This window comes from Callorhinus ursinus, unplaced genomic scaffold, assembly GCF_003265705.2.
Source record: "Callorhinus ursinus isolate GAN/ISIS: 27379988/994484 unplaced genomic scaffold, GSC_fseal_2.0 scaffold24, whole genome shotgun sequence".
NCBI classification, from domain to species: Eukaryota; Metazoa; Chordata; class Mammalia; order Carnivora; family Otariidae; genus Callorhinus; species Callorhinus ursinus.
Window position 1 is genome coordinate 18,461,848 of NW_027397086.1, and position 13,188 is coordinate 18,475,035.

A 13,188-nucleotide genomic window follows, 5' to 3' on the forward strand; every position below is an offset into this window, starting at 1 on the left:
ATTAAATTGTGTTGTACACCTAGAAGGAATATAATGTAGCTAAATTTAAAAAATACATACATATGTACTAAGTTTTAAAAATTAAATTCTTGGGCGCCTGGGTGGCTCAGTTGGTTAAGCGACTGCCTTCGGCTCAGGTCATGATCCTGGAGTCCCGGGATCGAGTCCCACATCAGGCTACCTGCTCAGCAGGGAATTTGCTTCTCCCTCTGACCCTCTTCCCTCTCATGCTCTCTCTCATTCTCTCTCTCTCTCAAATAAATAAATAAAATCTTAAAAAAAATAAAATAAAAATTAAATTCTTTGTATTTATAATAGGATATACAAAATATAGAAATATATGTATAAAGCAAAAAGGTATATATGTTTAATATTAAAAATTAAATTAAAACATGAGAGAAGTCATGGTAAACTTTCAGAGTAATAGTGGTGATCTTTATCGGGGTAAAGTGAAGAAGCCAGAGCCAGAAGGCAAAAGATTAAAGACTGAGTACTTCTTTCTACCAAAAGATGCCTTAAAGAAAGGAAGATATAGAGAGGAAGTGGCAGATTAGAGCCATTTTAAGGAGAATGAATATTTGCTAGTTAGATTAGTGGGAGGTGGTTGCTATTGTTTGTCTAATTGTTCAAGTTTCCCATTCTCCTTCTTCTATTAATAGTCCCAACTCCCCACCAGTGTGGACAAGTGATCCAAACTAGATCAGTCAACTTTCCCATCCCAGGATTTTAAACTTGACACTGTTGAAGAAATCAGACTTTGCATTTGGATCAGCTATATCAGAGGTGGCTTTAATTTCTACAGGTCTGAGAGAAAGTCATTCAAAATACTCTTGATTTGACAGAAGCACCCACACAATATATTTAGTACATCTAAGGCTAGTGAATTCACTTAGAGCATGAATGAGATGATTTGATTACTTAAGAGTAGTCTTTTGTTCCTTATTAAATATTAAAGAAGCTATAATCATAATAAGAAGTAGAGCACATTTAGATTTGGAATTTTTTAAAAAAAGATTTTATTTAGGGTGCCTGGGTGGCTCAGTTGGTTAAGCGACTGCCTTCGGCTCAGGTCATGATCCTGGAGTCCCGGGATCGAGTCCCACATCAGGCTCCCTGCTCAGCAGGGAGTCTGCCTCTCCCTCTGACCTTCCTCCTTCTCATGCTCTCTCTCTACCATTCTCTCTCTCTCTCAATAAATAAAAAAAAATCTTAAAAAAAAGATTTTATTTATTTATTTGACAGAGAGAGACACAGCGAGAGAGGGAACACAAGCAGGGGGAGTGGGAGAGGGAGAAGCAGGCTTCCCGCTGAGCAGGGAGCCCGATGCGGGGCTCGATGTGGGGCTTGATCCCAGGATCCTGGGATCATGACCTGAGCTGAAGCAGACGCTAAACGGCTGAGCCACCCAGGCGCCCCTAGATTTGAAATTTAAACATGACCTTTGCCACTTAAGAGTTGGTCTCTTATTTATCGTGCTCCTCTAGTCATCAGAATGCAATTTTTAAAAATCATCTCTTTTATCTCTCTCTCAATTTTTAAAAATCATCCCTCTTGTTGAAAAATGATAGACCAACACAATCCTTTGGATTCCCAAAGAATTTATGTCACAGAACACTTTGGGTTCCCAAAGAATTTATGTCACTAAGGTTGTTTACCTTTCATCTATTAGCATTTGCACCCATGGTTTCTTTTATTTTTAATCAAGGTCAAATCAGAGGTTGGGGCTTATCATTCTTATTCCACAACATCCAGAAATAAAAGGCTGTATTGTTGCTACATTATCTGGTTGTAATTCCCTGAGAGATGATCTTCAAGTTCCTGTTGCAGAGACCCTGGTTGTGCCCACTTCTTATCCTTTCGAAGCCAATTTCTTTCATTTTTCTTTGTTTCTGTGAATTACTCCAGTACTCATCTTCAGATATTGTCCTTACACGAGTTGGTTTCTGTGCTGGGAACAGGAGAACCCCTACCTGATACTACTCAGTGACAATCCGCAGATGGTGAGTAACACTGAGGGAGAAGATAGGATGATGGGCTACTCTCAGGTCTCTGGTTTGGTCAACCGGATGCTGGTTCCACACACTCTGAGGGATACAGGAGATAGGTTTGAGAAAGAAAATATATTCGGTTGGAGATATACCGAGTTTGAAGCACAGGTAGGACATGAGGTGGAGATGTCCAGGAGAACTTAACTGGAGAGAGAAAATCGTTATTTAGTAATTGAAGATGAGGGAGCAGGGAAGGCCAAGAAGGAGCAGGCAGAGTGAGAAGTGGTCTGGGACTAACAGCCAACAAAGTGCCAACTTCAAAGGGGTGGCAGAGAATGAGAAGACAGTGAAGGTAACTGATAGAAAAGAATCAGGAGAACATTATGTAGGGAAGACCTAGTAGAGGAGTTTTGAAAGGGAGAATGGAGTCCACAGTTCAAACAAGATCAGGATAAAAGTGTTCATCAGAGTATGCTGGTGGTTGATCCTCGAGTGCTTAGTTTCAGGGTAGTCCAGTGTATTGAGGAAAGAATAAAGGGGCAGCTTGAGTACGGGAATGGAAAGAGAAGGATGAGGTAGGTTATTTTTTTAAGGAGAGACTAGGGATAGAATATGATAAGAACAAAAAACACTCAAAACACCCTAAAGCTAGGGTCCTTTGGGAGTAGTGAAGGATTTCTTAGGATATGAAGATATGGGTAGTGTTGTTTGTTTTTGTTTTTTTAAGATTTTATTTACTTATTTGAGAGAGAGAGAGAGCGCACAAGTAGTGGGGAGGAGCAGACTCCCCACCAAGCAGGGAGCTGGACGTGGGTCTCGATCCCAGGGTACTGGGATCGTGACCTGAGTTGAAGGCAGAACTTTAACCAACTGAGCCACCCAGGTGCCCTGAAAACGTGGATAATGTTAAGAGAATCAATCTCTTGGTCATATACATTCTTCTTTTATTTTATTTTATTTATTTATTTATTTTTGAGAGAGACAGAATCTTAAGCAGGTTCCACGCCCAGTGCAGAGCCCAATAACTCAGGGCTTGATTCATGACCCTGAGATCCTGACCTCAGCCTAAATCAAGAGTCAATGCTTTTCTTTTTTTCAAAGGATTATCAAGAGTTGACGCTTTATCAACTGAGCCACCCAGGTGCCCCGATTCTTCCTTTAAATTGCTTTGCCTAAGAACGCTCTAAATTCAAGGTGTCCATGGGACGCCTGGCTGGCTCAATCAGTAGAGCATGCGACTCTTGAGCTCCAGGTTGTGGTTTTGAGCCCCACGTTGGGTGTAGAGATTAATTAAAAATAAAATCTTAAAAAAAAAAAGTCAAGGTGCTCTTTTTCACTATGGCCCTTCTCTCATCTTACAAAAGCAAGCCACACCTCTCAGCCACCTCCAGTCTATGGTTGATTACCCCCGGGGAAGAACTTCAAGTGACTTCAAAAGGACAATTTGATATACCAAATTAGATAATGAGGAAGTGAATAACAACACCTGGATATGTCTCTCTTTCTTTCTCTCTCTCTCTTTTTTTTCCCAAAAAGCCTCTGTCCCTTTCATTAAGAGATATATTTCAACTCTCAAAAGTTGTAACATAAAAATATGCTAATCACTAATAGTTAAAGCCTTTCAAAAAGTTGTAATATATTTACGTTGTTTTGAAAAGTTGTGTACTATTACTAATTATGCTTAGTCAATCATAATAATTTTTCAGATGGCCACAGAAAAAATTTAAACTTTTTAATTTACGTACATATTTTTGTTGAAGAAAAGGATGATGAAGTGAACAATAAGACTTTCAAGGTTAAAACTGTATTGCATTATTATAAATTATTGTGGGGGAAGTAAAATTGACATACAAGTTCAGGGAGAAAATGCAATTATATAAAATTACTGATTTTTAAGAACTTGTTCATGTATTTTTAAATAGATAATAGTAGGCACCAAATCAATATCTCATTTAAAAAATCTTATTTAGAGGCACCTGGGTGGCTCAGTAGTTAAGCGTCTGCCTTCGGCTCAGGTCATGATCCCGGGGTCGTGGGGTGGAGCCCGCATAGGGCTCTCTGCTCAGCGGGGAGCCTGCCTCTCCCTCTGCCTGCCGCTCCCCTGCTTGTGCTCTGTCAAATAAATAAATAAAATCTTTAAAAAATAAATTCAATTTCATTAACATATACTGCATTATTAGTTTCAGGGATAGAATTTAGTGCTATATATATAGTTTAAAGAAGTAACAGAAGGATTTTTATTTTATTATTATTTTTTAAAGATTTATTTATTTATTTTAGAGAGAGAGAGCATGAGCTGGAGGGATGGAGGGAGAGGGGGAGAGAATCTCAAGCCGGCTCCACATTGAGCATGGAGCCTGACATGGGGGTTTGATCTCAAGATCTTGAGATCGCTACCTGAGCTGAAACTAAGAGTTGGTTGCTTAACCGACTGCGCCACCCTAGTGCCCTGGTTTTTATACTAAAGTGCTAATATTTACAACAGAATTTATTGTCAAAATCTCTCCCTTTCAATTTTTTATAAGGGAAAATTTTAGATGCCAATCTAAAAATGTGTGAATGGATTACATTGGTTTTCAAAAATTTTTTTGGTGGCGAGAGGAATGTAAACAAAAAATTTTGAAGCCACTGTCTAAAGGAAATCAGAGGAGATATCCCTTCTGGTATAGGGATAAATTTTATCCCTAGAGGAAATGTTGCCTTAGCCTCTAAGATGCAAGGTGTAGTATTGTATTGCACCAGGTCAGCTTTTTGCCCCCTTTCAGTGATATTTGGGAGGGAAGAATAAAGTGAATGATAGGTTTTGCCAGAGGTTGGGAATTGATCGGTACTGTCTTTAAGATAGAAACCAAGGAAAGACAGACTTGAATTCATTGCCATCTTTGGGGTTGAGGCTAAGAAGGGAGCATGTGATACTTAGAGGAAACACAGACCAAAAAGCTGTGGAAATGTGCCAGGCGATGGGGAGGATCCAAAATGTATTCTAAATCCACAGGAATTAGGGAATAGAACAGTGGAAGGATTCTCTATGGTGGTTAGAGACTGATGTTTCGGAGTTTGATTTTTATAAGTGAGATGTTTTGAGTCCTGACACAGTTTTATGTATAGTGAAACATGTTTTTAACTAATAACTGGCTGAAACGAGCAGGGATGAAGATCATGAGTGCTGTGGACTCTGTTGGCAGACTGGACCCAGTCCCTGACTTCTTCAGCAGCCAAAATGAATACTGTGTGAGACTTACTTCTGTAGAATTTTGGCTTGTCTGGAGCTCCTTGGGATTGGATAATTGAATCATCTGGGATAGTTGGATTTTCTAGATAGTTTAGAATTAATCGTTTTAGGCATCTAAAATTGCTTATTAGAGCAGGCGCCTCGGTGGCTCAGTCGGTTAAGCATCTGCCTTCGGCTCAGGTCATGATCCCAGGTCCTGGGATTGAGTCCCACGTGGGGCTCCCTGCTCAGTGGGTAGTCTGCTTGTTGCTCTAACTCTCCCCTCCCCCTACTCGTTCTTCCTTTCTCTCTCTCTCTAATAAATAAAATCTTAAAAGATTTTCAAAATTTATTTATTTATTTGAGAGAGAGAGTTCGCGCACAAACAGGGAAGGGCAGAGGGAGAGGGAGAGGGAGAAGCAGGCTTCTGGCTGAGCAGGGAGCCCAGCGAAGGGCTCCGATCCCAGGACCCTGGGATCATGACCTGAGCCCACGGCATAACGACTGAGCCACCCAGGTGTCCCTGTACTGTCTCTTGATGTCAGGATTATCGCCACGGCCATCAGTTATTCAAGTGAAATGACTTCAGGGACTCTGGGGTGGGTAGTGCTTTTTGTACTTTACAAATAACCCCAGAATGTTCTGCTTTTTGAGTTCTTACAGCTTCTTTTCATAGTTTTCCTGCTTCTTCCTTGGTTTTTATGGGGTCCATAAGCTCCTCTGTCATCCAAGTACCTGCCCAGAAGAGTGCTCTCTAATATTCTGCTTCTAATTTGCTCTCACTGTGGAAACAAGCCTACTTTGTTAGAACTGTACATACGTTTAGTGTAATTAGGGCCTTCCGGAGGGGAGAGTGGACTTTGAAAGAGTAGAAGACATAAGTTTTTCCGTTCTTGGATTTTGTAATGCATTATTTTGGCTTCTCAGTGGCCTCTTCTCTGCCCCCTGTGCATCCCCTTCCACAATTCCTTCTTGTCTGTTTTTGGAACTTGAAGTAAATTCTAGATAGGAAGTATCTCCAGGCTACTATTCAAAATCAAACTGTCTAGTAAGAATATGAAAGTATTTATTTATTTATTTATTTATTTATTTATTTAAAGACATTTTATTTATTTATTTGACAGAGAGAGATAGAGAGAGAGCCCAAGCACGGGGAGCAGCAGAGGGAGACGGAGAAGCAGACTCCTCGCCGAGCAGGGAGCCTGATGTGGGGCTCGATCCCAGGACTCCGGGATCATGACCTGAGCCGAAGGCAGACACTTAACCGACTATGCCACACAGGCGCCCCAGAATATGAAGCTATTTAGTGGGAAAAATAAACTACAATAGTTTGAAGGAAGAAGCAATTATAAAAAAAGCTTGGAGCTTTAAACACTAGAGATTAACAGCAGTGCTGTAAAGTGGTATAAGCTGCTGTATATGATGAAATGTTAAAGGCATCTTTTTTTAACCTAACAATTCCGCCTCTACATATTTCTCTCTCTACAGGTAATAATGTGATTAGGTTGACATATGTATAGGAATTTTTTACAGTAGCATTTGCTTGCACTAGTAGAAAAAATTGTCTACAACCTAAATGCTCATTAGTAGGGGAATGGTTAAATAAGTTTTATCATGTACTTATCATGCAGCCATTTAAAGGAATGGGGTAATTCTGTACATACAGATCACAGTGGTGAAGAATGATCCACTCTGTCTAGGTTGAAATCCCCGCCCCACCACTTTCTTTTTTTTTTTTTTAAAGATTTTATTTATTTGAGAGAGAGAGAATGAGAGATAGAGAGCACGAGAGGGAAGAGGGTCAGAGGGAGAAGCAGACTCCCCGCTGAGCAGGGAGCCCGATGTGGGACTCGATCCCGGGACTCCGGGATCATGACCTGAGCCGAAGGCAGTCGCTTAACCAACTGAGCCACCCAGGCGCCCCCCACCACTTTCTAGTTTGTGGCATTTTGGATTTTTCCTCCACGATCTGGTGTCATAGAAATCCTTACTTCGTAAGATTGTCGTGAGGACTAAATGGATTCCACCATGTAGAACACTTTAAACCCTGCCTGGCACGATTAGGTATTAGCTATTATTACCATTACCTGTATGGAAAGACACCTGTGATATATTGTTTGGTGAACAGATAAAGTTACATAATAATATGTGTAGTAGGATTCCATTTTTGTTAAAACAAATAAAAATCTGTGTATACGCACGTATCTGATTTGCACATGTGTGGACTCTGAAATTTATACATAGGATGAACTTAGGAGATGCTAACTAGTCTTGTCTGGAAGTTAGTATTGCCTAACAAACTTTTTTTTTTTTAGTTTATATTCTTTTTTTTTTTTTTGGTGGTGGCTTTAGAAGGATCTGTTTGAGGCTATGGGAAGTCAAATTTTTTCAAACCAATCCTTGGTGCAGCTACTTTATGTATTCATAGTCAGGAAAGGTTGGAGGCACCAGGTTGTTAATAGGATTATTTCCAGGGAGTAAGAGATGAGGGGATGGTGGGCAGGGAGGTGCGGGACAACCTTTACTTTTATACACTTCTGTATCGTAGTCTTTGCAAATAACAAACTATTTGTCAATATCAAACTAAAAATCCAAAATATCCTCAAAAAAGGAATTGGTGAACTTAATGTTGTATGTATGAGGTCATTGATAAAAAGAGTGGTGGTGTAGGCCTTTTTGGAATAACAGGGAAGAATGTTTATGGGGGAAAAACAGTAATACAGAACTTTATTGTAAGTATGGGCCTCTCTCCATTCTGGTTTCTTTTGGGGATGTATATATATGTGCAAAGACAAGGCCTCAGAGAATGCACACTCTGTACCTGTTAACCACATTTTCTCTGGGGAATGCGATGGTGGGAGTGGAAGGCCTTTGACTTTTAATTTTATGATATCTCCAATCATTTGAAAATTTCCCAAAGATCATGTATAATTTCCATACTAGAGCAATAAAGGAAATAAATGTCTTTAATGTGGTGTAAGTACCTTGTACTCGCCTAAGTTACATCTGGAATGACATATATTCATTTTTCAAGGCATTAACTAGGGCTTTATAGATTTCTTTTAGGAATAAATGCAATTTCAATCCATTTAGGGTCTTGATTTCTTCCTCTTATACCAAAGGGGAAAAAAAAGCATTTGATCTTGTACCTAATTTGTTGTTGACATTGCCATCACATATGCAACCCCTTAATTTGAATTCCATTTTGCAAGTGTTTTTTTCACGTACACGACCTCACGGACAAACTTAAGCCGTAAAGTTCAAATCGGTATATTGAAAATAAATCACTCGGGTTACCAAAAAGAACGTAGGTATTAGAATAAAAATTAAAAAAAGCCCATATAATCATATATACTTGAACTTTAAATATCTTGGTTCATTTAACTTTAGTAGGACTTCGTGGCTTTCCTTCACTCGGCAGTCCTAGTTTCTGAAAGATCAGAAAACTATACTTGATCACGGCTTTTAAGTGAGAAAAGGAGCCCAGGGAGCCGGGTCGGGGCGTTCAACGCGCCGGGGCCGAGAAGTTCGCGGGAGGCGCAGGGCGGGGCTTCCTCCCGCCGACTCTGAACCCGGCTCTACTTTTCCGAGTCCACGTCTCTTCCTTTGGACAGGCGTGTTTCTTCAGGTCGGGACCGGCCGACGTGACAGCCGCAGACCTTTCAAGAGGGAGCTCGGGCCCCGCCTGGAGGATCTCCCCTGGCCGCGGGCAGCGCGGACCAGCCCGGTCAGACCCCTCCCGGACTGCGGCGCGCGGCCCTTCGGGCCCGAGCCCGCCGCCGCCTCGCTTCTCGGCGCCCACCGCGCGGCGCCGCGCGCAGCATCCCCGGCATGGAGACCGGCTCAGACTCAGGTCAGAGGCCCGCGCGTCCGTTTCGTGGCGCGGCCGCCGCAGGCTGCTACGGCGCGGCGGGGTTGGCTAGGCCGGGCCGCCCGCGCCGGCCGCCGCGTGCCGGGTTCGCGCGGGGAGCGCTCGTGGGGCGGGCGGCGGCAGGTGGGCAGGACGAGCCGCGAGCGAGCGAGCGAGCGCGGGCGGGCGCGCGAGGGGCCCGGCGGGGGGGCCGCTGGGAGGATGGCTCAGCTCTTTCTAAATATAAAACCGGCGTGAGTTGGGCGAGCGCGGCGCGGAGCCGCAGAGCCGCCGCGCGGGCCGGGCGCACCGGGACTCGGCCGACAGACGGCTCGGCGGCTCCGCAGAGGCGCGAGGCGGTGGGAGCGCCCGAGTCGCGAGCTCGCGGGGGACCGCGAGAGCGACGCGTGCAGCGAGGAGGACGCAGGCGACGGCGGCGGGCGGGCCTCGTGGGCGCAGCGCGACCCGCGCCGAGCGACCGGAGGCGGCTCCCGGCCTCTGCCGCACCGAGAGCGGCGAGCCCCCCGCGCCGCCCGTCCGCGCCCTCCCGCTCCGGCCCCTCCCTTCCCTCCCTCCCTGGCGCAACATGGCTGCGGCCGCCGCCTCCGCCTCCCAGGACGAGCTGAGTAAGTGCCACCGCCAGCCCGCGGCCGCGAGTCAGAGCCGGCGCTGCGCAGGGCCCGGGGCGGCGGCCGGAGCCGGTGCCGGGCGGGCTGCCGAGCCGGGGCGCGCTGCCGCCCTCCGGGAGCCGGGCTGGCTGGCTGGGTGGGTGGGTGGGTGGGCTGGCGGGTGGCGGCGGCCGCGCCGTGCGGGGGGCTGGGGCGCTCGGGCCTGGCGGGCGGGCGGGGCGCCGGACGCCGCCGCTTGCGCTTGTAGGCCTCAGGTTTGCACCGTCACGTTGCGAAATTGAAACCGGAGCCCCGGGCGGAGCCACCTCTGCCCGCGATCCGCCCCGGTCCGGGGGTGGGGGCAGCTCAGCCCCCTGCCCTCTGCTCTCGGGCTGGCGGACGGGCCTGGGCGGGGGGCGCAGGGTGGCGGGCTGTGTCTACCCGTCCCGTCTGACCCCGCCGTGGCCCCGGGTCCCAAGTGTTTGGGGGAGTTCTAGAAATGGAGCTTTGGGGGCGGGGGAGAAAGTGCCTCTGTGTGACACCCTGGAAATCAGAGGAAAGGTCAAGAATAGGCGGTGACCCTCAGGTGGAGCAGGAAGGACGGGAGGGCAGAGAGAGGGTCGCTGGGCTAGACGCAGGGGAGGGGACCGGGGGCTAATAGCGCTTTCAGAAAGGAGAGCCAGTGCACACTCGGCCGTAAACGTTGCCGTTTTTCAGGGGACGGCGAGCCCTGTTTGGGGAGAGCGGTGGTCACCCTGAATCCCAGGCCGCCCCGCCCGCCGCCCGGGTTCACCTCGATGCTTTGTGGGAAGTGTAGTTCCAGGGCGCCGCAGGCCCACGCTGGGGTCATAAAAATTGAATTTTCCTAGGACACGTAAGATGATTTCTGATTGCGTTTGGGGTGGTTAGACGAAATGCTTACGTTGAGCTTTTGTTTGTTTTTTTTTCCAGTGCTGCCCTTCGGTTTATGACAGAAACAAAAAAGGTGTTATTTAGGGATGATGTGAGTTTTAAGGGGAATGAAGCATGGGTGAGATGTCGCAAGCCTTGTGAAGTTTTTGTTGTTATAGTCCCTTCTGCATTTCCATACGAACGTAGTTATAAACATAGTAATTTGTGTTTCTTTGGTGTTTGGCAGTTTAAAGCCACTTTTATATACGTGATCTCACTCTTACCCTCATAACAACCTTGTAAGGCAGGTAGGTAGGAATTATCCTTGTTTTAAAGAGGAGGCAGGGTTAGATTAAGTTCCTTGCTCCTTTGACAGAAAACTGGTTGTAGCAGGAGTAATGTTTGTTCATTCTGAAGCTGAAATAAACAGTTGGTGTGACCCTGGGCAGGATGGAGCGTCTGAGTGGACAAGGTCTCAGGGTGTTTTGGGACATAGACATAGTTTGAGGGCCGTAGAGTTGATCAGATCCAAGCTGGAGCACCCCTACCAGGTCTCCTGGGGAGATCAGTTCCCTGATTTTTTTTCCTTCCCTTTTTTTGTTATTGTAGTAGAATACACATAACATAAAATTTATGGTCATAACCATTTTTAAGTTTATAGTTCAGTGGTGTTAAGTACATATTGTTGAGCAACCATCACCACCATCCATTTCCAGAACTCTTCATCTTGCAAAACTGAAACTTTATACCCATTAAACTTGAACTCCCCATCCCACCCCACTCCACCCTCGCAGCACCTGGCAACCATCATTCAGTTCTGTCTCTCTGATTTTGACTGCTCTAGGTATCTCATACAAGTGGAGTCATACATGATTTTGTCTTTCTGTGACTGCCTTATTTCAGCCTAACGTCTTCAGAGTTCATCTCTGTTGTAGCATGTGACTGTATTTTCTTCGTTTTATTCCATGTGTGTATATATTGCATTTTCTCATCCATTCATCTGTTGATGGACACTTGGGTTACTTGCACATTTTACCTGTTGTGAGTAATGCTGCTATGAACATGGGTGTACAAATATCTCTTTGAGACTCTGCTTCCAGTTCTTTTGGGTATATATGCAGAAGTGGGATTGTTTGGTCATACGGTAATTCTATTTTTAATTTCTTGAGGGACCACCATACTGTTCCTACCAACAGTACACAAGGGTTCCTACCAAAAGTACACAAGGGTTCCAATTTTTCCACATTCTTACCAACATTTGTTCTTTTCTGTATTTTTGAAAGTAGCCATCGCAGTGGGTTTGAGGTGGTCTGTTTAAAATTGTTATACCGCATGGTATCTCAGTTCCTGTAGTACCACAAAACACTTTAAAATCTGAATTACCATTTGGAATGGGGGGAAAAAACTAGAGGAAAATTGGATATCATTCTTTTTTTTAAAAGATTTTATTTAAGAGTGCGAGCGTATGCGAGCTGGGGGGAGGGGTGGAGGGAGAGGGAGAAGCAGACTTCCTGCTGAGCAGGGAGCCCAATGTGGGACTGGATCCCAGCACCCCAGGATCATGACCTGAGTCCAAGGCAGACGCTTAACCGACTGAGCCACCCAGGCGCCCCAAATTGGGTATCATTCTGAAGTGGCTGTCACATTGTGTACGTGCTCCTGTACATCAGGTATCTGTCAAGTGCTGGTAGTACTTCTGGTAGTACTTCTGGAACTCACAGCTTTAGCAGCTGCTGAAAAAGAAACAAGTAGTTCCAATCCTTGCTTTTCCATTGTTTTGTTTGGTTAAGTCATCAATCATCGACCACAAATATCTGTTGACTTGGTTTCTGTGTTCCTTTAGAAGAGATTAAATGTTTGGCCGCTGGTTGCTTAGAATAATTTAACTTGAAATTACATACATAAGTACTGGTTAAGCAGTTTCAAATAAGCCACTTTTAGTTTTAGAATAGTTACAATAAAAGGAGAGATGGCTGATAAATGATGCTTTATACAATTTTTTTAAAAAGTCAAGAATCTGAATATTGCTGGCTATTATTTTTGACTAGTAGTGATAATAAAAGCAAACTTTTGGATGCCAGCATTGTTTTTTTTCCCTAATACTTTATTGTAAAAATCTTCAAAAATACAGAAAAGTTGATAGTGAGTATTCATATACATACTACTTAGATTCTGCATTTGATATTTTACCAGCTTGTATCATGTATCTGTCCATCTTTCAATCCACCTTTTACAATTTTATTCTAATTATTTTTTAATTCAACTGTAGTAAAATACACATAATGAAACTTATCATCTTAATCATTTTTTAGTTGTACGGTTCAGTGGCATTAAGTACTCAATCCAGCCTTTTTTGATGTGTTTCAAAGTAAATTGGAGACATCTGTAAACATACCCCTTAATATTTCAAGTCTAGCATGAAGTGTTTTGCATATATTTTATTTGTCACAGTAATCCTAAGAGGTGGGTCAAATTATTATTGCCGTTTTATGGAATGGAAAACAGACTTTTTAGGTTCCCAAGGTCCTGCAGCAAGTGAGTGGTGGCGTTGGATCCCAGGTGTCTCAGACTCCAGAGTGCACTCAACCAGGCTTTAGGCTGTGTTACCTCTGTTTACCATAGTCAGTGTTCACGCCGATG

General features: G+C 44.4%; 1 protein-coding gene across 3 annotated transcripts in view; it reads left to right on the top strand.

Annotated features, from left to right (window-relative positions):
* Positions 1–8,780: 8,780 nt before the first annotated feature.
* ECPAS (Ecm29 proteasome adaptor and scaffold) overlaps positions 8,781–13,188 on the top strand; it is a 100,003-nt gene continuing 95,595 nt past the window's right edge. Inside the window, exon 1 of one of the 3 annotated variants that reach the window (XM_025888018.2) lies at positions 8,781–9,052. In XM_025888018.2, coding sequence (XP_025743803.1) covers positions 9,031–9,052 — 22 coding nt within the window. In that variant the 5' untranslated portion in view covers positions 8,781–9,030. Of the gene's footprint in view, positions 9,053–9,303; positions 9,676–13,188 lie in introns of those variants that run through there. The other 2 variants (XM_025888019.2, XM_073876560.1) reach the window with 2 other exon arrangements.